The sequence below is a fragment of the Centroberyx gerrardi genome, chromosome 15, assembly GCF_048128805.1.
Source record: "Centroberyx gerrardi isolate f3 chromosome 15, fCenGer3.hap1.cur.20231027, whole genome shotgun sequence".
NCBI lineage: Eukaryota > Metazoa > Chordata > Actinopteri > Beryciformes > Berycidae > Centroberyx > Centroberyx gerrardi.
Window position 1 is genome coordinate 12,735,044 of NC_136011.1, and position 25,328 is coordinate 12,760,371.

The 25,328-nt window shown below is 40.7% G+C and overlaps 1 protein-coding gene across 1 annotated transcript in view; it reads right to left on the bottom strand.

Moving 5' to 3' along the window:
• Window positions 1-231: 231 nt before the first annotated feature.
• The window catches only part of adgrb3 (adhesion G protein-coupled receptor B3), a 122,563-nt gene continuing 97,466 nt past the window's right edge, over window positions 232-25,328 (bottom strand). Inside the window, exons 17-30 of the mRNA XM_071913017.2 lie at window positions 24,796-24,899; window positions 24,481-24,583; window positions 13,738-13,888; window positions 11,508-11,577; window positions 10,939-11,005; window positions 9,007-9,092; window positions 8,554-8,652; window positions 7,941-8,112; window positions 7,398-7,493; window positions 6,479-6,518; window positions 3,364-4,040; window positions 3,174-3,209; window positions 2,139-2,243; window positions 232-669 (exon numbers count right to left, since the gene is read on the bottom strand). Coding sequence (XP_071769118.1) covers window positions 481-669; window positions 2,139-2,243; window positions 3,174-3,209; window positions 3,364-4,040; window positions 6,479-6,518; window positions 7,398-7,493; window positions 7,941-8,112; window positions 8,554-8,652; window positions 9,007-9,092; window positions 10,939-11,005; window positions 11,508-11,577; window positions 13,738-13,888; window positions 24,481-24,583; window positions 24,796-24,899 — 1,995 coding nt within the window. The 3' untranslated portion in view covers window positions 232-480. The remainder of the gene's footprint in view (window positions 670-2,138; window positions 2,244-3,173; window positions 3,210-3,363; window positions 4,041-6,478; window positions 6,519-7,397; window positions 7,494-7,940; window positions 8,113-8,553; window positions 8,653-9,006; window positions 9,093-10,938; window positions 11,006-11,507; window positions 11,578-13,737; window positions 13,889-24,480; window positions 24,584-24,795; window positions 24,900-25,328) is intronic.

Here is a 25,328-nt window from a genome sequence, read left to right on the forward strand (position 1 = left end):
TTATATTATAAAGTAAAAAGTGTAGTAATGGCCAAACAGACTGTTATAAACTTTTTAAAAACCTGCATAAATATATACATTGTGCTCCCGGGTCCAGTTTTATGAAATCAAAACTAGACCCAACGAAGCTGGGACGACATGGCATGTCATTTGCTTTTTGAGGTTTCATCTAGAGAGATTACCTTTTTTAGCCAATTCCTCAACAGATATTTTGAAACACATGATGGTAAATATTGTACACCAGGCTGCCCCACACTAAGTACACTAGTGAGAATACAAAAAGTAACACTGATGTTTTTTTCCCTTTTTTCTTTTTTCCCTCTCCTCAGTCCTTATATTGTATTGGCACATAATGTCCCTGCCACACTCGTATTATCCAGATATGTATGCCAAGGCTGTTAGAAAAGTCTGTAGCTTTTTTCAGTGCAAAATACATCCTCTCTCCTCCTTTCCTAGTTTGCATTTCTTAGTTTTCCACCTTTAGACCTCCGTTTGGAAGTCTCCCTCCTGGACGTCTAAGGGCAGGTTGACACACTTTTCCCACTCTGCAGGCGTCATCTCCAGTGAGTCCTTGGTGTCAGATTCTAGTACATTCATAGTGGCGTAATTCTGGTACTCACAGGCTGGATTGTAGCTCTCCCATGGGTTCTTGTTTGGCATTGCCTTGTCCTGTGAACATGGCCCAGGGGGTGTGATATTAGTAGCATGACATCTTCTAGGGCGAAACTCATACTTTTATTTTCAAAAAAACATTGCCCCATAAAGGCACTTGATTTGAAAAGGGTACTGCATCAAATCCTAACCCCTGCTAATTGAAAATAATGGTATAATGCTGTGAAAAGCATCAGATAACAAAAGATAATGGTAGTGTATTAAATGTGAACATGGTTACACTACTATCATGGAGTCGTAGTGGATTGTGCCTTCCTCAAGCCCAGAAACTCCGGTAGACTATATGGGCTTCATCTGTGAGCCATTCATCTGAATGTGCTCTCACTGACAGTCCCACAGACTCTATAGCAAATAAGAGAGAGAAGCTGCTCCCAGTCAGAGAATATAAAATGGTTACTAATGTCTGCAGTCAGCTCTGCAGTAGATTCATTTGGGAAAAAAAAGGAAAAGGGGGAGTGAGGATGTAGTTATCGTTTTCTATACAAAAGTCCTTGCAGTGGTAACTAAGCAACAAGCGGCAAATTACATTGTGCTGTGGGGGTGATTGAAATGTGAGTGAAAAAGGATTACATGCAGCCAAAAGGCTGCTGTGTAGCTGACAGTGTCTATACACATACAATAGTGTGGCTCTGTTTGGTCACCAGCCCAATTTCTATTTGTTACATTCAATACAGAAAACATTCCCGCTTGTCTGAGAGAGATGGATAAAGCTTGACATCCCCATTGTCTACAGCTCCAGCCAGGTGTGGAGACGGATGATTGGACTTTTATTTGCAGCAGGGTCAGGAAGAATTAAGAAGAAACCTATAAGTTGCATTGGAACATGACTTCTATATCCAATGTGACAAAAGAAGTTACAGGAAAAGAATCCCCACACACACTTACACTAAGTGAATAGCAAACTCAAGGTAATATTTGTATAGATGTTGATAGATTAAATAATCTGCCATGCATTAATGGAATAATGATGGGGTTGCTGAGTAGATAAATATGCATGTAAATAAAAGTGCATTCATGGCCTTGCATTGGAATGGATGCACTCTATTGCAACTGGATTACCAAAGGTCCTCCTTCCCTAAGACTGGCCTTGTGGAGAAAATGCTTCAGTGCAGAGGGGCCAGCCCCCGCACTAGCCCCCATACTAGCCCCCACACTAGCCCCCACACTAGCCCCCACACTAGCCCCCACACTAGCCCCCGCACTAGCCCCCATACTAGCCCCCACACTAGCCCCCACACTAGCCCCCACACTAGCCCCCACTCTAGCCCCCACTCTAGTCCCCCGCCAGTTGCTGGCAAGCCCACTAGGTATAGCAGGCTTCACTTCCACATGAATACATTAGCTAGATAACTGCTCATTTGCACAATCACACATTATGTGTCCTGCACCGGATATATAAACAGGGTATTTGGATGCCGTTCTCTCTAATTGGCTGACAGCCACCCCCCTGGTTTCCTGTTACTCACCATGCTGCCCATATTTGGTATGTCTCGAAATCGGTCCAGGGTTTGAAATTTCTGATTCAGTTCCTGGAACAGCTCCATGTGTCTTTTCCTGGTGTGCATGACTTTCTGCAATGGCAAGGGTTTTTTTTTTGGTATTGAAAGCCAATAATGGAAATGCATCTTCCTCTCCACCCCCTCCAACTCTGTTCAATTTGTTAGTGTGTCATGGCAGTTTACTGATAGGCCCGGTTTGAAACAAATCTTTTTGTCTCTGCATATATACACGTAACTGCCAAAATAAAGGAAACACCAACATAATGTGTTCAGCTAGGTTGTTGGGACACTGCGAGCCTCCAGAACTGTTTAATTTGCATCGGCTGGAGTGTCTGGATTCAGCATAATTCTTCCATGACATTCCCTTCCCTTCATTTCGATTTTGCTGATGTAAGGGAAATCCTGCTTCAGGTGTTGTAGTCAAACCCTGGCCCAAGCCTTGCACTCTGCGTGGACCTAAACCAAGCTAAGAAAATGCAGCCCACGCCTTAACAGCTGCCAGAACCCTTCATTTTACACGTTTCCTTTACTTTGTAAGTTTGTACATTATATATGCAGTAAAGCCTGATTAAACAATGCAAAGGAAATGCTGAAACCTGTCAAAGGGGGTTTGATTATGTATTTACTTCCTTGGTTTGCAAGCCAATATAATCATTGTTGAAACCAGTGGTAAAATCAGATGTGAAATGTGCAAATGACTTTAAAAGCATACATTTTGGAAATTAACGTATAGCTAATGGATGTAGGAGATGGAGAAGGACAAAATGTAGATGAGAACTGCTGCCCTGTTTGTCAGTTGACAGCCTTGCTTTTACCTTAACTACACAGCATATCAATAAATCTTGTGGAGTCAAGGCTGTGTAACTCCAATAAGCTTAAGTGCCACAAAAAGTAATAGTAAATCAAATGACAAACACAACTGCAAAAAATGGCTTTTCTCTGAATAAAAAAGCTAGATGCATATACTTAAAAAAAACAAAACAAAACAATTTGTTTACGTACCTCAAAGTCCAGATCCGAATATCGTGACTTTCTTCTCTGTAAAAACAAAACATGAGGTTATTAGATTTTAAATCATCAATTTAAAGTAAGTAAGTTGTGTACACACTACATCCATACATTTTTAGCAGTGTGGTACAGTATAGAAAGCAGCTCTGAACCCTCTGAGCTTCGTACACCTGAGCATATGTACCTCTAAGGAGCTCATAGATATTGTGGACCCTGTCTCGCTCCTTGAAAGCCCCGTATTCTCCTCCATCTCGGCTAGGAAGTTCTTAACAGCCGTGCGAGGTTCAAAGGGCAGGTTCTGCATGTGCTCCGGAGCGCTAGGATACTGCTGCTCCAGGTTCACATTCATGTGGTCCAAGCCTGACGGGCTGATATTGAAGTCAGGGCTCATCTTGTAATGCATCAGCCTCTCATGCGGCAGCGTATCCATAGTGATGTTCATCTTGCTGTCCTCTTTCAGGAGGGTGGGCATGTTCCCCGACCCCGACATCGCCGCCGAGGCCCGAGGCATGACGATGTAGTCTGTCTCCATCATCTGGCCCTGCGCCGAGTGGCCCTCCATGTCATGGCCGCCCATGTCTTGGTCGCTCTGGCGCATGGCGTCGTCGGTGCACAGGTAAACAGTGCGGCGCATGTCAGCGTTGCTGTCAGCCATGCACTGCTCTCCCAGATCACCCACTCCCAAAGGCATGTGCAGAGCTGAAGGCTGCTGGATGATCACTTTGGAGATGATGTTGCCAGGCAACGTGGAGTAGTTGAGGCCCTCAGGGGCCTTCTCATCCTCCTCGTCGTTGAGGGAAATGCGGGAGAGGGTGCCTGTTATGGTGGCGGCGCGACAAGAGCCCATGTCTTTGTGGAGAGCTGCAGGGCAGAGCGATGCAAGGATTAGTGGGAAATACTCTACAATGCGAGTGGCATAAGAGTTTGCCTGGGATTATCCAGTGCAAGGCCAAAAGAACAAGAGAATTCAAATCAATATGCACCTGAAAGGACAATTCTCAAAGGATTCTGTACTGTATAGATAATAATGAACTGACAGGACAAATAACTGTAAATATCCAATTAGTATAACATTACAACTAGATGGAAGGGACACAATTGTGTGAGTACTAAGTACCAGCTGGAGAGACAGGTGACTCTGTCTGCTGCTAAAGTCACACTGAATTCCACCAGTTTTTTACCTTTTTAGCTCATTCTACCTATCACACCATACACCTATTTGACAATTTATGACAAAAAAATGACAAAAAAAAATATTTTCTTGTATTTATATATCAAAATGTCATTACTTTTATTTCCTGAAAAATGGAAAATCTTTAGTGGTGACTTCATCATGTACCAAGAGGCTTACATAAAAATTGCAACCAATAAAAATCACAGATTTTTTAACAATCCCGCCCCTCCTCCCTTCCCATCAAATAAAACTGCCTTGCTCCCTAACTGATGCCCCATTGATTTACACTTTGATGATCCCTCCCTGTGTTATGTCCCGCCCTAATATCCTGTTTGAACAGGAAATACATCACATTAAGGAAGCAAGATGCTCTCAGAACATCGTTTCATTGCGACTTTAAGGTAGCATGGGCTCATTCTCTCTCTCACATTCTCCCTGTTGTTGGTGTCCTTAATTGTCCCCCATGATGAAATCAGGGGAGGGACTATATGGATCGGCCCGGTCTGTCCATCACACACAATATCTCGGACGCCACTGATTGGATTTTGATGAAACTTCAAAGAATGATGCGTGTCATTACTCCATTGCGGCATTTTGAAAATTACACTGATTGGCCTAAGGAGGGCGCTACAACGTTTGTTTACTTGTTACTGATTGGCCCAAGGGCTGCCTGCATCATTCGTGGTGGAGGACATGTTTACTTGTCTTAACTTGGTAATGATCACCTTGTAAAGCCTCAAATATTCAAATAGAAAACACTGGCTATCTGATCAGAAATACCCTCTGGTTATAAAAACACTCTGCCCTCCACCACTGGGCATTTTAATCTTTGCCTCATGAATCAGCAGGGATTACCTTGTCTATTCACAAAAGGCCTGCAAGGAGATTACAAGGATACAAAGATCTACCACTAGCCTTTTTGTTTCAACCTAATTTACTGTAGAGTGGCCACAGGAGACAGTGTCTATCGGTCAAGGGAACTAGAATTCATAATGAAGTGGGCTTTTGATCAAATTTATTACTGTTACATAATGTAGGGTGTGAGGCTGCAAAATATTCCTTTTGCCGGGATTGACAATAATCCCTCGTTTTAAGCAACCAATTCAAACTATGCGAGTCCAGAGAGTAATCTGTTAAGTGCATCTCTACGACTGCAGCTCTATTTCAGTCTGAATCTGGCCATGATTTATGAATGATACCTGTCTGCTCTGCTTTTTTGTATCGGGTGTTTCCACTGTTGCTCTGAGGGAGTGTACAGCATGAGTAATGTGGGCCAGAGGAGCATTATGGTCAGACAGCCACTCTCCTCTCTAACAAGCTGTGTTTCTGAGAGCTCTGAATAATGGTCAACTTGGTGACTCCCAGCAGATCCATTTAGATTGTTCTCTTCTAACTTGGAGGGGATTGGAAGGGGACAAGGCCCCAGACTGGTGCAACTTGCCACCACTAGTCATATGCATTACCAGCTGCTCTTGTAATTTGCACTGGGTCATTTTCTTGTCACTGAGAATGATCAGCACAATCTCTTAGGAGCTCTTATGTGAAACATTTCTTCACATGTTACTATTAAATCACAGGCTCATTTATCAATACGTAATGTGGCTCAAAGGTACAGAAGAACTAGAGGAAGGAATCACCCCAACAAACATTACTTTCCCATTTCTATGATTTAACAAATAAAAAGAGAACCCATCAGAAATGACCCTTACAGAATCAGGCACATTAGCACTTATGCATGATCACGGTCTGTTCCATGTGTCCACATGTTAATGAAAAAACATTATCACACAGCGCCGCTGGTAGATGATGGAAAAAGCTATTGTTATTCACATTTATGGCAATCTTTTCCAGGACACATAAACCCACTCCTGTTTTAATGGTTTTCACTTACATTTCAATTTCAACAACGCGGTATATCCGACAAATAAAGTGAATATCCAACAGCTCTCTTTACACTGATGTTTTGTTCTCAAATGAAATTCAGTGTTTTGATAACTGCGAAAAACTCCTGTGGGGATTGTTGGTTGTTATGTAACCGGAGCTATTTTTTACTGTGTAACCTCTTTTGGGCTTTTAAAGGCAAAGCGATAGAAACTTTGTTAACAGCAGACCATCTGTTCCTTACCTGATCGGCAGGCGATATCCACGTCTTTCTCGAAGTCGGTCTGTAGGTGCAAGACAGTCAAATGATCAGTACTGCCGTAAATAACAAATAATCCTAAAAATAATTCTATGCTGTTTGTGTACTGCATATCTACAAAAATAGATGCATCCATATCTAGCCAGATAGTCAGATTAAGCTCAATAACCTTTTGATACTGTTTCTCAGTGCTTCACCGGGAAAATACAAAGCCAACGGTCTAGTTTTTCTCCTTCATTCTAACAATATATCAGCGAAACATCCATGTAAAAACTGCAATTGCAGCAGTAACAACAGCAGCTGGAAAACATTTTGTGCTTGCTGCTAATGACTGCATTGAACCAGGGGGCCCTGACACCATTCTGCTACTGTGAAAACTATTTCAATCTGAGGGATATTAGAATACTAATGGCGGATCATTGCTATGATGTGCCAGTGGCATTGTGCTAGATGAAGAGATTGGTGTCCCATTTCAAAGGTCAGTTAGAGAACAGTCCTCTATTACCCTGCGAGAGGCATGGGAAATGAGAGGGATACATGGCAAACATGAACAGTAAGTTAAATCAAACAGAAATAGCGGACTGGGCTTAGGGCCTAAGAAAACCAAAGAGAATTGTTGTAATTTATCAGAGGGCCAAGTGTCTACACTGCATGTAATTGCGGTTTTACCAAAGCGTTATCTAGAAAATTATGAACCTGTGGGAAACAATGCCTCATCTAGTAGAGGCCATATTAAACTGAATAATAAAGAATGAAAAAAAATGCATCAAGAGCACAAGTTAAATGAAGGTCAGTGGAGAGCAAGGAGGTATGCATGTGTATCATAAATAACCAGGGAACATTGGGTCCAGTGAAATTAAAGAGGATCTAATGGTTACAGATAACTGGGGATAACGGTGCCTACCATTATCTGAGCATGCCCATTAGGGAAGGTTCCTGTTGCATCAGCATTGATTGGGTCTTGGCAGTTTCTGAGCCGACATCTGAAAGCATCTTGTACCTAAAGACAGGGAGAATCTGTCAGTCTTTCATCACGTGCATAATGCTGCATATCGCCTATGGTTAAGACAAAATAAGACATGCACTCTGAAAAAAGTTCATCATTGCGCATTTTGTTATTAGGAGCTTTGTCAAGTGACAAAAGGTAAATATTGTACTTTTTGAGAGTGTGCAGTGACACTGAAATCATGCTACATATAATAAAACAATTTCCATTTTCTCTTGTGTTAACCTATAGCACTTAGAATTGATGAAGTTGATTAATATTAGGAACAAGTTCAATTGGTTCCTATGATACTAAATGGATAAGCACATGATCAAACCCTCTGGCATTTAGTCAGTGATTGAGTAATATTTCAAACGAAGGGTTAGACCAATGAATCTCCAGGTTAAGTGTATTTTTAGAGGGTGAGTGAACGAAGAGCACAGAAGTCAAACCATCCTCTACCTCTCTCCTAAGGATGCAGTGCACCATCACAATGACAAAACCCTGCAGCGAGTCAAAGACAGCGAAGAGGATCTGAAAGAGGATGGAGCGCTTGTCTGTCATGGCCAGCACTGCAGACATCCAGGTCAACGCCAGCAGAGGTAGGACAACACAGGAGCTCCACAGGGACGCCCTGCGAGAGAGAGAGACAGAGAGAGGGGGATAAAAGCAGAGGAAATAAAAGCAGGTAAATGGGTATAGATGGAATAATAAGGTCTGCACCGCCAACCAATATACATTATCCCCATCGTGGCTTTTTCACTCCATAATCCCAGCAGCATTTTAGCATGCATGATTCATATTTGAAGAATTTAGGGTAGGGGTTATACAAGCCATCAAGCCGGACAAATGCTCAATAAGCATGTAAAATCGCTTGTCTTTATGTAGTACAGTATAAGCTATTCCTCTGTAAAACTCTATGTAAGTCTAATGTACTCTGGCTGTGGCTGGAACTGGGACATCAGCTTATGCTGCAGTGGTCTGAGAGTCTAAATTGTAGAGGTGGACACGCTGTACATGCACAGGCTCCCTGTAGCGTCATCGTATTGATTCGGAGACATTGATAGGCACTTACATCGCATTGCTAGCTGTAGTTGCTGATAAAGCAGTTGTTGATACAACACCACATTTGGCACACTTGAGAGTTAATCCTGTATGCGGCTCACTCATCTGTCTGTGGGACATAGAAACAACAACATGACATGAACAACTCCCGCACCGCTACCCTGACTTTAAAGTTTCCCCGCCATATTAGGCACAGCAGAAAGAGCCAATATGTGGGTGTTTCAAGGATTTTCATCTTGGACTGATTCTGCCAAAGAAATACGTTGCAATGTCGCTCCCGAGAGAGATCTGACCTCTTTATGTTTATGCTTCTAATTTCCTCTCAACAGCAAGAAAAGGGGGTCTAAATCTCCATATGGAAAAAAAAGAATCAAAGGATGTGTATATTTTTACTGTGAGGTTATAAGTGGGAATCTTAGTGATAAGAAAAACAAGAGGTACTAACGAGAATGTGCTGTCATACCCTGCTCGATGCTTCAGCTTCTTGTCCAGTATGCCATCTCTGGACACTAGCTTATTAAACACCAGGATGCCAATCACCATGTTGACCTATCAGCAGGGAGGAATGCAGGAGTATTAGTTTTTCAATTCATCAGCTGCAACAAGCTCATTTCACCAAAAATGTTGAATGTATTATTGGATGTTACAGCGAGGCATCCTCCACAGGGAATAAATGATTGATGTCATTAGCTTGCAGGCACTTTTTTCTCGATTTTCCATCTGACCTCTAGCTTTGTATTGTTTGCTCATCGCTGTGACATTTCAGCCAATAGATGAGGCATGCCCTGCACACTCAGCCCAACACAACAGCCTTAAGGAAAGATCTGCCTGACAAGAATCACTCGTCTTTTCAAAGGCACCTTTTCCTAGAGTTAGCTGTGCCTACACTAATGGAAAACTGAGGCAGATGAGGCTGCGTAGAAAAATCTTCAACACTATAATCTATATCAAATCCCTCTAGCTGAGAGAAAAGAGCACATCAAGTATTTATAGAAATACTTTTTGGTAACCTTTTATTTAACAAGCCTTGTCACTTTGAAACAGTTGTACTGTGTGATTATGATGTTACAGTATCAATAAAGTGATAACAGCAGTATGTTCTTCATTCTCACTGCAGCGGCTTGTTTCCTCTGTGTCATTTTTGCAGAGATTGGTTTGTGCTCCTCTGAGGTTCAGCCCAAATGAAAGCCATAGCACACTAAGACTTGGTTAGGTTTTCATGTAGCTGATGTTCACACTGGGACTGTCACTTTCTTAATGTTTGAAATTATTTCAAATCCCACGACAGAACGGAGGTTTGATGATGGAAAATCGGTTCCAATATTCTGTGTCCTCTGTCCCTCTGACACAGACTTGCATAATCACATTCTTGATGTAATTTTCTCTGTGCAACAACGTAAACACAAGGTGATGAAAATGTCCCAGTATTTTTGAACAAATCTAACACATATCCAGCTCATAACTTCACCAGAACATGGAGCACCATTGTGTAAATGAGAGGGCATTGGTTGAGCACATTGCTTGATGGGAAACTGTCATTACTTTCACTTTTAAATTTGAGGGTTTTTTTCGCTACTGTTTGCCATTTTCACTGCAACATTTTGTTCACATGCAACACAGTGGTGTCTGCAACATGATGACACCTTTGAGAATGCTACATTATGGTTTGATATGGGCCCTGCCTTGTGTGAAAACAAGCAGCATGCATGCATCCCATCTACAGCGGTCAATAAAGTTAATGACACCAAGACTGTAATCATTATTTCCAAGCTATGCAAGTTTGAATCAATTGAGACGTTTCTCTCCTGATATTGCTTTGTTAAAATTTAATTAGGGGTAAACAGGACAACTAGTTCACACACAGAAATATCAATGCTTGTGGTGAAAACAGTTGTGAATATTTTCTGATGCCTCAAGTGTCCATCATACTAAACGGTGTCAAGTGCTGGGGGACTTAGTCATACAGCTTAGTCATACAGTGTTTTGAGCTACTGTATAGAAATCAGATCTTTGGCAACTCTTCCTTGTTGACCCACCACTACATTGATTCTTGAACAACACAATTATAAAAACATTCAGTCAAGTCTCATCGAAAGATTAGGTCATTGGTCATTCAGTCAAGCCTTCTTAGCTATCTGCCAATGTTTCTGGATACCAAGGAATGATTGTCTTACAATAAATAAGTTAAGTAGCAAAAAGGAGCAATAGATATTACTTGATTATATTACTGACAATGTCATGGTTCTGTGTTGTAAATTTAGAGATTTCCTGGTAATTACCATGACATTGCCTCTAAATAATTGACCTGGACAGTGAAGGGTTATCACTTGTTTATATTGCATTCCTTCTCACTATCAAAATGTTTGAACTTGACATTTTGATGACAGAAACATACCAGAACGACAGCGGCTGCAGGTCCAACAAAGGCATACAGGAGCCCACCTTCCAGAGACAGCCAACAGCTGCAGGGAGAGCAGGAGAACATAGTAAACTCCCACCAACAAATTAACATCCATCAACTTAATGGTGCACACCAGTATACAATTGTATTCTCTTCAATTGTTAGGGGAGTAGAGCCATATGCTGTAGTTCTATTTCCAAAGTTTCACAGGGTAATAAAATGCTAAAGAGATTTTAAGCACTGTTTATGCATTTGGTATCCAGCAGGGAAACAACTCACAAGAAATTGGGGCCATGTCGCGCTCTTTTGAAATTTGATCTGGTTTGTGTCGGGTTGGGTTAGAAACCCATTTGCATCAATACTTTTGCTAGGAAGCTAATAGAAGATACCAGACAAATTAAGTTCAAAGCATTGTTTGGGACTTTGTTTATGGCACTGTTTAGGATAAGCATAGTACTGAAGAAGCGTTTGATCATCACTATGAGTATTTCCATGAATCTACTGCATGCACACTGAATAATAACAGTAAATCAAAAAGCAAACAAAAAGGATATGCTACTTACTACAGGGGTGTCCCATAGCCCTTTGTTTTTGTGAATCCCATTGAAACAGCAACCACTAAGGCTGGTAATCCTTTAAAAGAGAAAAAAATCAATAGTTATTCAAACAGTTCTAGTTGCTTGTCAAAACTGAGGGGAACTTAAGCCCAGTTCTATATAGAATAAATAGGCTCCCATGCCTTCCAGTCATTAAACGAAGTGCAGCTAGACTCACTCCATTAGAAGCTACAGTCTAGGAAGGAAGATTACAAAACCCCTCTGACAGACTACTATCAACTATATGCATTTCAATATAGCCTGCACAGTTCAATCAACATATTGCATTAAGTGCCAGTAGAAAACAAACTACACTGAGTTTTGACGAAACGGCAGCAGCACATCGCATCTAGACGACCATATGAGAAAACCAAAGGATCTGCCACTTTCCCCACCCTTATATATGAAGGGATTTTTGCTCTATGCCTTCTCAATATGGATTGGTGTAATGGATAGTTGCATTCTGTCCTCGCTGGAGTGTGCTCAGAATATTAACACCTTCCCTCTTGGAGCAGCGCAGGCAGGTGCTATTGATGCAATCAGTTTCCTGGAGGCAAAAGGCAAGGACCCTGTGGCCATCCAGTGCCTCTCTGCAGTGTTGAAGAGGTAAAGAGTGCCTAGTATACAGAAGCACGTCATAAATCACCATGCAGGCAACAGCCCGGCCAAGACGCTGCACTTCAAGCAGGCTGAATTAAGACGAGAGGCCATAGGTGCCTTGTGCTGTATCTCCATTCAAAAATCAATTCTGAAAATGTTTTTGTGTTCTGTATGAACAGAGATGGTACTGTACAGTGGATTACAGTATGGTAATGTTGATTTTAAGACATTGTATAGCAAAATAGTTCATATTATGTAATGGAGCTCTCGCTGTCATCCCATGAGAAAATCAGTATTTTACTAAACATCTAATGATGGTCGGTTATGGTATTTTCATACATCTATATCATCGGAGAACAGCCTTTCCTGTCTCTACTTTTTTCCAGCAAGCAGTGCCACTGCAATGACTAAGAGAGCCTTGTTTGTTGCTAGGTAACAAGAAGAATGAGTGTGGGCTCTTTCATAATCAAATTGATTTTTTTTAAAGGAGAGATTTCTGAAGTCTGCAAGTAAGAGCCTTTTGGACAAGGATTCAGAGTGACATCTATCAAATGAAAAGATTAAAATCTTTTATATAAATATTAATACATAGGAATTTAACTGCATGTTTGTCTGAAGTGTGTTCATTGACAGAAATGTGTGCACACTGAAAGATTTCCATTTGATGTATAACTGTAATGAATTTATCTTTTCATGATGTGATATAGAAGTACAAGGAACATACGATGCACATCCTTGCATATATGTACAGCAGAACCATAATTATCTAAACCTCAGGCATTCCTGTCTAATAAATGCCCAGGAGTGAAAAGTGTGGCAATACAGCAAATATTCAATTAGTTATGCAACATTATTGTTGGTGTTTCCTCTGTGACTCATGCAATTTAAACCATTTCAAGTTACCAACTGAACATTAGTCTCTACAAAGCATTTCAGAATATGTATGTTTGTAATCTCTGAAGTCTCTGGGTGTGGGGGGTGGGGGGTGGGGGGGGTTTAGGGGTAGCCTCCTCAGTAGGTGTGCTCCTTAATTTGTTGTTGCTTTGTTTACCATGTTCGGGCCTGCGTGCTCGTTTCTGTTTTTGTTTATGCCTGTTGCAAAATTCAAAATAAAAAACATTTGAACTAGAATATGTATGTTTGTACATTTATTAAACCAAGCTTTAGTATATAAATTAAATACATGTCAGTTCTACAAACATTTCATTCTCCTGAACCCCATTCCCAGGGGGTTTAGATAAATGAGGTTCTACTGTAGTCCAAATGGTTGGCTTACACACTATTTATCAGACATAAGGTCGGTGCAAACTGCTGTGGGAGAACCGCCCCGGTCAGCCGCCTCCATTGCCCAAGGCCAGTCCATTTATCTAACCCTCAGATAGTTTGAAGGCAGCACAAAGGCATTGCGACAGAGAACCTGACAGGATGAAGATCCAGCCGCTCCACAGATGGCAAATGAGAGAGAGGAGGAGAACAGTAGAGGGAAAAGACATACAGTAACATGGAGACAAACCCTGGAAAGAGACCTTGAGACCAAAACGGCAGTAGGGAGGTATGGTGAGAGATAAAGGAAAGGTTTAGGAAACACGCTGCTTACCCCATCCCAGACACAGAAAGCGCTTGCGGATGAGCCTGGTCCGAACCTTCCCTGTCACGGCCATGTAGGACTGCCAAGCCTCTGTCAGGACCCAGCAGAACGATGCCAGGAAGAAGAAGTGCAGAAAGGCTGTCGTCATGATGCAGACGCCCTATTGACACACGGAGCAAAGGACAGGAGGAGATAAGTTTATTTAGGCTCGAAGAAAGCTTCACTTTGACAGAAATGCAGCATACTAGAATAGAATAGACTATGCTGCTTAAAAGATCTAATATATAAATTAATTTAGAGAATGCAGAGCTGCAACATGATAACACATCAGCTGATATTAAGTCGGCTGCGACTTAAGTGCAGAGTCCATCAAATTCCACAAGTACAGATTCCTGAGCAGGAGGCCCCCTGCTGAAATGTGTCAATTCTGTTGATAGTTCTCATTCATTCATTTCCTTGGACCTTTCTTGCAACCGCAACAGCATTTGCCTGGCCAGCTAATATAACACTATCCTGTGCAGTGAGCGAAACAAAGTGTCAGTTTGCACCATATGACTGCAGCAACAGAAGTGGCAATAGTACTAAAGATCAGAGCCAGGCGAGCTGACACAAAAAGACGTGGCGTAGCATTCCTCTGCACTAACCCTCATTAGTATGCTAGGGATCCTACCTGGAGGCATGTGAGCCAAGGTCAACTGTTTTACACAGAGAGGAGGGTAACAAACCACAACGCTGCTCAGCTGATACAGAATGTGCACATTAGAGGCGGCAGAGATTGCATTTGGACTTGACAATGGAGAGGCATTTTTCGGCTTCATTAGCTTGTCCATCATTGTTCCGCAGAAAAGCATCTCCAAATGTGATTGTTTAAAAGAGGATTAGAAATAAAGAAGTATCCTTAAGAATCTTGTCAATGCGCACTGACATTTGTGAGTAAGAAGAGATTAAGCTGTTTCAGTTCAGGGCCGCTGATTATTTGCAGTGTGAAGCTGTGGTAATCTGAGTGATACTGCACAAAGAGGGAACGATTGAAGTGTATCAGCTCATCCCAGGGCGTCCACGCCATACTGTGAGATCTTCCGTACACTTTACATCCCCATTGAGAAAACCACACTAAATCCATCCATCCCCTGTAGCGTTCATGGGGAGCATGGGGGACAGTAATCCTGCATTACCTCATGCCTGAGAAATATGAAATTCTGTTTACCTACAGCCACGAGGCATGTTCATTACGCCGATGTGGATCCAGTTAACAATTGTTTTTCAGAACGCATGAGTGCATGCACATTCAGTAAATATGTGTGTATACTGAATGTATATATATCAATTCTATCCTTTATTTAATGTCTCTGTTGAATAGAAAAAGGTATCTATAGGCTATTTCTATGCCCAGGTGCCTGTTATGCCAAAACATTTTATTCTTGCCCCTTCATAATAAAATATTAGTGCTGTAATTGTTGAGTGCTCCGTCTGTGGGTTAGTCCTGTTGGAAGTGGCCTATGGGTGCCTTTTTCCATTATAATTGTCCAGTATTGTAGAGCACCTGTGCCTTGTTAAGTGGCTGGTTTGGAGCGTGGGAGGACGCACTTCTCTGTATTGTCTTTGTTGAATACTTGATTGTAATTGGCAGGGCTGTGGACTTTTTTTTAATGCCCAACTTTGAAGTAGTGCTGACAAACTATAATCACCACTGATACATGGATAGGATACATTGATCATTTCAATGTTTTGACATCATAAACTGAATTTCACATCGTAACACAGCTCATAAGACAGCCGGAACTTGATCAGGATCCTCTGTGTTAATGTTTCACTTTCAGAATATTTTGATGTAATTAGACTGTTCCAACAGGGAATGAAGCCACTCTATTCACATGGTTAAGGATAATTCAATCAACGTGTGTCTACATTAACAACACTCTCCTAAGGCTGGAAACAAGAAAACAAGAGGTCAACAACATTAAATGCTTATTTGAAAACACTTTCTTGTAGTGCTGAAAATAATTAGAAATATTAACCTGTATCTTCTGAAAACATTATGGTCTATTGTCACAGTCACCTTTCTCATTTGTATCAGTTTATTCTTAATGGAAATGTGTTCATCAGTTCAACATGGGGCAAGGCAAACCTTACTTTGTTCATGACTACAGTGTTCAATATTGAACTACTCTATGTCTCATGGGCCATAGGAAAAGAAACTGAAATGCACTACGATTCTAAATTAAAACTAAATGAAAGACTTATTTTGTCTTATGGCATGCTAATGACATCACTGCCACCTGCCCATGAGGTAATTACAGGTGCAGACACCACTGAGCTTTTGTTGAAATAACACACATACCCATTTTGAGGAATGAATCCTAAATTAATTGGCAAGCTATTGATAAGAAAATGTCATTTGCACCTACTTTCACTCTGCAGTGTCATCGCTATCTCCTACTTCTGAAATGTTGCTTTTGCCTTTTTCCAGACGGATTTCAAATTCATTGAACTGCATGTCAGCTTTCTCCTGTGCTGTATGTGATCAGTATTGGACTGAACCATGACAAATAAATGAGGGAGCTCTTATTATAGAATTGGTACAACAGCAATTTGACATAAACATGTAGAGTTTTGCCCTTTATTGAGTGAAGGAGACGATCATATTTGAGTCCTAATGGAAGGCAAAACCAACAAAGACAAATGGTATGTTTGATTGACAGCTACAGTATATTTAACTCATTATTTTCTCTTGTATGCTGTAACAGTAATTGCCTGTCAGGCGTGTGTGGCTGTCATATAGCCATACTGACTTATATGTAAGAATAAGTCTAGTTATATTGTTGCTCATGTGCTGTCCAGGATGCTGAAAATAGATCCTGCCTTGTTCCCTGGAAACAGGTCATATGCAACCATTATGTTTCATGGTTCATTTAGCTAGAATCTGTATCCATCAGCCTCAGTAGTTCTACACAAGCTTGTAAATAAAATGCATGTACCCCGCATTCGAAAAGAGACGAAGGTATAAGGACTAGGGTTGTCACGATACTAGAATTTCTAACTTCGATACAATATCCAGGAAAATATCGACATGCGATACCATTTTCGATACCACGGGGGGGGGAAATGAATTTTCAATCTTTTTTTTTTAAATATTGTTTTAATGTTAAAATATAATTTTAACATGAGTGAGCTTATACTGCACAAGCATGTGAAACATCATATTGCCTCCTGGCCTCTGCAGCATAGACTGTAAAGCAACTAAGCAAAAAAACACAGACACAGAGACCCAAACTAGTCCCTTAATATCCGACAACGCAGGGGGAAATCCCGGTGCAAACAGACAGACGGACGGACAGACAGACAGACAGCTTCTCCACAACGTAGGCCCGATAAAACTCATTCAAAACTTTGCATTTACACAGCAGATTACCCTGCTCTAGTCATCAGCCTATCAGAACACTTTTAGCTTGTTGAAGCAACAGATACCCACCAATGATAGGGAAAAATCAGCAGGGCTAGTGTTAGTGGATTATTATTGACAGAATGATTTTAATCGGACATTTCAACGTCCGGTCGAGCCTTCTGACCGGGCCCGGACAATGCATCTGAAAACCGGACAGTCCGGTCGAAAACCGGCATCTGGCAAACCTACTTGATAACGTTAGCTAGCTCTGTAGCTAACATTTGGTTTGCTAGCTAAACCAAAACGGATGATGTGCAGGGTACGTTAACGTTTATGATCAATCATAATGTTTAATGCTTCAGTGATGTTGAAACGGCAGCTTTTGCTAACCTCTCGAAATTCTTGTGTGTGTGTGTGTGTGTGTGTGTGTGTGTGGCTAATGTTTGATTTTTCATTAAGAGAAAGCACTGCTGGTATCGATACTGCTGCAAATGAGTATTGTATCCTTTTTAAATTTTTAGTATCGATACTTATCAAAGTATCGATGCCTTTGACAACCCTAATAAGGACATAATGATAACATTGGTTGAAGTGAGTTCACACTGCCCTTTAGAGAGGCAAATGCTGGGAGATGTTGAGCACACTGTGGCAGTATCCATGGAAACAGAGGAACTGAGGAAGGGACCACATTAAAAGATTGCAGAGCTGACGTAGAGAGACCTGAAGGTGGGGTAGGGGGTGGCGAGGGCTGTTCTTCAAGACAGTTCAATAATGGGAGTTTAAGGTCAGGCCTGAAAATTTGAGTATGTCTCGCGGCGGCCTGGCTGCGCTCCGGCTAAGAGGTCTGGGCCAAGTCTTAATGCTTTCTCAAATAGTCAGAGCCTCAAAGCCCAATTGGCATAAACTGTTGCACATATTGCTCCATATTTCAGTGAAGACCAACAGAATGAAGAGAGGAGCAGTGACACATTGCTGAAGTGACGTGAAAAGGGATTTCAATTTGCCACATTGTTAGGCTAAGAACAGCCTCCTAGAATTAAGAATTAAGGATTAATTGATTGATTCAATTATTTTCCTTAGAGCCCCAGGTTATTGGTCTTATAAAGATTTAAGTCTGGTTTACTGTCAGTATCTCCAATTTAGAAACCTTTCTAATTATTGAATTGAAGACTGACTTAATCTGTACAATGTTTGACTTCTAATATTTTCACTATTGTTGCAATAAAAATTGAAGTGATCTGTGAATTTGCATGCTGGAGGGAAGCACATCAGTTGTACTGCATATACTGTCTTGTACTGCTGAGGAGTGTTTTTTTTTTGTAAGAATGTGATTGTAGATGCAAAAGCAGACCTTGTAAAGCTTTAAAATCAAGCAACAAGCTTTCTAGGTGCTCAGGTAGAAGGATGGGGATGGAGGTATATGCATGACTGGAGTGACTTTAAAAACTCCACCTGTTAACACCAAAGTGCCATGGTAGCACAGTGTTGTTGGAACTAAGAGAATCGCTGAACAAAATATTTAATTCATGCATCGACTACAGTTAGAAAGTCACTGAGCTACTTCCTGGTATGTGAATGTACTGCGCACCAATGCAGAGCTGGCTCATGCTTGAGTGACTTCTACCGTACTGCCTGGTATATGAGTGCACATAGTATTCATGCAGGGCTCTGGGGCACTGCTCTGCACTTCCCATACAATTTAAATTGATAGAACTCATTCCCATTCAAATCTACGCTCCTGAATGGTCATTGGTACATGGTACACTTACCATGGCTGCCACTGAATGCTTGATGATGTTGTCATGGAAATCAGCGTTGATTTGATGCATGAGAGTCAGAAAGCTGATGTGTTACCATGGCAACAACATCATCTGGAAGAACATCCCAGTGGCAGCTGTGATGAACATTCTCACTTTCTGAGTCTCATGTTCTGTCCACACATGAATCAATGTTCATTTACATGACAACATTATCAAAACTGTACAGAAGCCATGTTAGCTGTACCAAAGGAAACATTACGATACACTAGGAAGTGTCCTTTCTATCCATTTAAGGTCTGTGGTGCCGCCTTCTGTAATTCCCCTAAGCACTGCGCATAGCAAAAAGCATTATGCAAGAACAGATCAACAAACAACAAACAAAAGAAGACACAGAGCCTCTTACAGAGGTGCTGCACCTAATAATGGGTCATGTACTGTATGTTGTTATTGCCTCTGTTTATATTCAAATTATTCACCCACCATTCAGTGTTAAAGCTTAACCTTTGAATGGAATACACATGATAAATCAAATCCCTGCTTCCTGCGCCTCATTGTAAGGGAGGTCAAGCTTGCTGGGCTTGGAAGACACTATCCCTATAAAGTGTAAAGTGTAGTTACTCTAAGTAGACTGTGTAAGTTCAGAGAAAGGAGGAAGAGGCAGACTAGAATCATACAAACACCGGGAGGACTTTGCAGAGAGTGTGTCTGTGTGTACCTGTGTGTCTTTGTGTACCTGTGTGTGCATGCACTCTACAAGGTGAAACAGGGCAGACGCTAAGGTCGGGTTGTCCTCATTACTTAAACCTGGTTGGCGGTATTTTGAGCTCTCTAAGACTTCAGAGGAGTGATGTGAAAACGACTCCCTTCACCTCATTACATCTCAAGGAGGCTTGTTAAGGGCTGCTCTCCCCTCCATGGCCAGCAAACAAACACCCCATAGGGAGAGTGAATTAGAATCTGGGAGAGAGGAGGATAAACTCTGGAGTTCAAGAGCAAAGTCCAAGCTGCCAAATATTCACCGCAGGAGGAATACGTACTGCTAAGTTATTCTGTTATAAAGTCTATGTGACCTCCAACATGCCTGTTTTTATATTTTTCTGCCTTGTATCAACATGTACCTGCTTCCACTGTAGTAATATGCAAATGCCATTTCCATTCTTTGCTTAAAATGTATATATAATACATCAACCATATACATATATATATAAAGTCATCTCTAATGTTTTTATGCAGTAGGTTCATAATGTATTTATGTATACAGTACATTGCTTCAATATCATGAAAATAATTTAAAATAAATAAAAAATGAGGTATTGAAATTGATTTAGTAACAAGTAACAACCCATTTCTTTAAAAGACATTGCATCAGCTGAACATACTCAATTCTCTATCCTTGGCATTTTGCATATTGTACTTTATTTTTCAGATTGTTTTACCATTCTTCCTGGCTCAAAAGCAAATGTATTACCATGGTATTGTGTATATCGTATTGTGTGTAAATGTATTCCCTGCCTGTATTACCATTTCAGCTGCACCTTGTGGGTATTATTTTAAAGATTCTGACATGTTTTGCAAATGTAGAGGAAAAGAAAGCATGCATCAAGTAGGTAGAGCGCAACACAAGTCCAAAAAATACACTCCAAGCCCAATCCCTGTATTTAAATGGAGAATTTTCAATCTCTACTTGAATACAGGGATATTCAATTTCGATGACAGCAATCTGTTTTGATAACACATCTGTTGATACATGACATGCAGTATTTAAACAAAAGGCGATACTTTCTAATCCCCTGAAGGGTTTAGGTGCCTAAACATCTAATGGGTGATTAGGATCCAGCTAATACAGATATATAGCTGAGTTCAGTGTTTGTCTCCAGAAGGATAGGGTTATCTGTAGTAACAATGCTCCTGTCCTCTCATTTGCACATTAAAACAACAACAGATGTGACTTTATGACATGTTAAGAGCCAGTCATTACCATTTCATATAGCTCAGCATCGGCTGGTGCTCTGCTTTTATTTTCATTCTCTTCTCTGAACAGTGGAAGGACACTGAGTACAGAGGCAAACACTGACAGGCTGACATAGAGCATGGGTACTTAGACCTCCACCCCCCTTAATTTAAACCATATTATTCATTACACGCTAAAACAATGTCATGGGTATAATCTCTAGCAGTCTACTTTAACTGCCAACCCAAACTGTGTCTGCATCCCTTGTTTGTCTTATTGCCATAAAGCAAGATGAACAAAGACAGAGGACAAAGCAGAAGCAAAGGCGACTCACTGACTTCCGGCTCCCAAAGGACACCTCGGCAACAAAGAGATGATTTCTATTAGACAATGAGCAACTCTGAATCCATAAACAGCGGAGCCAATTATATACACTTCTTGCGAGAGACAGAGAAAAAAAAAAATGAAGCAGTATGAGGCAGCATGGCAATTAAACCCACACATGGGCCATGTTTTCTCCTCTTGCCGGCCTACCACTCAAACACTGGCTTCTATGTCTAATCAAACAGCTGAAATATTTCTCAAATGTTATTACAGCAGGAGAGCTAATAATAAATATGTCTTGGAAGCTTTAGAGCTAAAGCACAATGAAGACAAGACAAAGGCAGTTTACTACTAACTTGACTGGACCTACAACAATGCATTTTACTGTAGGCACTGATAGGCTTGGCATAGCTGGCCTGGTCTCTTTCCAATGGAGACACTCACACTGGAAGCTCTTCAGGAGAGTGAGAAAGAAGAAGCAGGCAAAATTCTAGCATAGTTATGTAATTGTACTGTAGTTTAGATTTTGGTATTTTCCATTCAAGTGTCTAAATTCACTGTTTTTAATTCAAAATACAATGAAATTAAGGTTGTTTCTCTTAATCCAATCATAATGATCTCCAAATTGAATGTCATAAAGTTTGCTACCATATAGATGCATTTCCAAATAAGTCTGAAGAAGTTTTAGATGGTGCTGCATCTTTAGCTTTTACAATTGCATTAGAGTAGTTACGGTACGGTACGGTTTGACAATGTTGGCCCATTAGAGAGTTTTGTAATTTGAAGTCTCTCTGTGAGTCACTCAAGGTAGTAGATTCCTCCACTCACTTTGAGAGACACTGAAATGTCATCTTCAGTATGTCAGTGGAATTTAGGGAATTTTCTGGAAACTACCTACTCGCTTTGCAGATTTCAGAGACAGATATCTTATTAGCAGTGAGTGTTCCATGTTAAGTGGTGGTCCTCATAATCAAGACAGGAGATGACGGGGGCCTTGATTAAATCTGACAAGCCTTCAAATCAACTCAACACTATAAATGGCCTACAGCTTTGTGCATCCATGGCCTTGGATACTAGTGCATGTCAGATCTGTTAGGCTAGCAAAGAAGCAGATAAACTTGTCATGTGTGAATGCAGCCTTTTGATGGTTCACGAGAATCATCAGATAAAAGTCAATGTAACAACCAATGCAATTTGCACTGAATGATTACAGTTACTTATAAAATAACACTAATTTTATCCATATTTATAGCCGTTAAGGATCAATCCACCAGTACGTGAGTAATAATTACTTTACATCTAAGTCCCACAGCTTTTCTTCCATCTATTGCCTCTTCAGGAACTGAATTGAAATTGCAATGACTCCAAAGTGCATCCAAAACACACTTCAGAGACAGCATGTTTTCATATTCTTCATTTCACTATTAATTTTTCATAGGACATGGGAACAATTGTCCTAAATGTATATGGGGTTAGGTTCATGATTTCCACACACTATTAGTATGCAATGCATGTGAGTAAAGTCAGCCCCAACTGCTGGTAACCCCATTTCTTCCCATTACAAATCATATCTAAACACAATGAGAGCGACCGTACTGTTCTGTGCCAACAGTGTATTTTTACTGATGGAATACCCGCATATTTTATAATATGTGACATAACTCCTTGCTGGTGTTTTAGAAGGCTCTTGGCAATGTTTTAGACGCACTTTTGAACTGCACTAAAATCTATGGCTGCTGCAAGGTAAGCATGATCCAATACTAAAACACTGGCTTGTTAATTGGCTGAAATAGTAGCAGCACGGATTAAGGAACAGATACAGCACTACCTAATGAGATGAGAAAAAAACTTCCCAATGCTGTGTGACCCTTCAGGAAGGTACAGGTATATTGAGGATATGGCTGTAAAATAAAATGTCTGTGTAATAGGGCAATGTGTCATTCTGTAGTGCTGCCAACTCACTGAGAAGGGCATCTGTGTGGGCAGCTTGTAAATCCCAACTACTGTTTGCCAAACAATCTTTTACATTAGCCACTTGTTTACTGGCCAGTTACAAAGCTGGAGGGAGGCAGTGATACATATTTATTGGAAACAGTTGTTCCTTTAACTGTGGCGGTTGGCATTTTGAATCCTGCTGACTAGATCTGAACTTCACTTCTCATTGAGATCCGAGCAAAAACGGCTTCATCGTATCCTTCCATGGTTGCTCCAAGTCATTTCAGTAATGCACGCTGCACAGCAAATCTAACTAACAGAGCTGCTTTTAGCCTCCAACCCAACTCTTAAGCTGGGTTTTATTGTCACCATTAGAGGATACTTCCAGGGAGGCAGCACAATAATTTCATTAGGCTTTGATTGACCTGTGCATCATGTCTCCCTATGTGGATTCCTCCTCCCTGCATGGCCGTATCTTACACACTCCCATACACTGTAGAAGCTCCTAACTGCTAAACTATGCTGACTTGTTAATGATTGCTGTGCCATTGCTTCGAACTATGGCAATAAAACCAGTATCAATATTTCATCTCAAAGTGATTTGACTGTCCTTTTTGTGCTCATTTTTTAGTTTTCTTTATGGCCTCTCACTTTTAATTGCAATTCATGATCATCACTGTCTCAGTGCCAACAGATTGGGGTTGTCTCAAGTTTACCAGAGGACAATGTAACACCTGACTAAAGACTAATGGTCCCGAGCCAGAGCAAAGTAGATCTACATCTTATAGAGGCATTAGAAACTCTTTATATTCCATTTGCTTGAAATATGTCTACAAGCCCACAGAAAATGAGTACTTTGCATGAAAGAGGCTATAATAATGCTGTTATATTCTTGTTATTGGACTTCCAATAACAGAGCCAGCATTTGGCATAAACATGTGGCATACATATGTATAAAACCAAGACACTATTTTTTGGATTGGACGTTTGGCAATAGAGGAAAGTAAAACCCATCAAGTGAAAATAATGACCAGGGTGAGCTAGATGGATACGAGTTCCCAGCATTGTCCTGTCTGTTAAATCATAAACAGGAAAATCATAAATACTGTACCATACAGCTGTTGCAGTATAGTTTCATATACTGCTTCATAAACAATGCTCTCAGTGGCCGAGCAATAGAAATGGTAGAGCCAAAGTAGTCCAAAGTAGATGTTTAGAAGAGTACTAGATGAAGTGAGCTCTATTCAAACCTGGACAAGGCCACAGTGGATTATTATTTGGTTTACTTTTTTCCACTGAACCATTGCCCTGAAGCAGATCTGAGTTAAATCCTCTGATGATTACAAAACAGCCATTAGAACTCCACGTTTAGTAAAGTATGCTGAATAGACACTTACCACATTGTGGGTCTGCGTTTGTCCAACAAGGATCAATATGTTCGAGCAGATTATGGATAAGCAGAAGTTGAGTAGGATGATAGACCGTTCAGATCGAATATACCTAAAGAAATAAAAAAGAAAATGACTCAATGCATTATCCAAATCCTCTCACAGTTTCACAGTTGTAATGCTGACATTACATTTTCTGTCTCCAGTTAGGATGACTTGACCATGATCAGAAAACAAAGAGAATATTATAAATGCACAAAATATCACTAAATCATATAAGTGAGTTGTTTACCATCCAGTTATGATCTAATGTGTGGTAATTACCTCCATAGCACAGCATAGATCACTGCCAACGTGATCAAGGCGAGGCAAGACAGACCACAGCCAACTATCAATGTCACAGATGGGACCCCTGAGTACTCCATGGTCTGTGGAGGAGACAGAGCAAGACACACCAGTCAGTGGGAGGTTTGATGTGGTACATACAGTAAACCTTTATTGTTGTCCAGAGCCAAAACGACCACAGCCAATTTGAATAATACACAGTGGATTCCTTAATATACTGTGAGGTTTGAGGTGCATGAGTGGGCAGATAGATCATTACGTTAAAAAATATTGTTCCCCAAACTTTCCATGCATCCCTGCTGAAAATGGTGTTATAAAATAATGAAGACTAAAACAAAAACATAAGATCAAGTTCAACAAAATAGACTTTTACAGTCAATTCTGTTCATCTGTCTTGCCAGTCGTATTTGAAATTATTCGAGGCAGTTGTGCTTATACAGGCCTACAATTTACAACTTCATAAGAAGTATGCAGATGTGGTTTTACACACACATTATACACACCAGCCATGA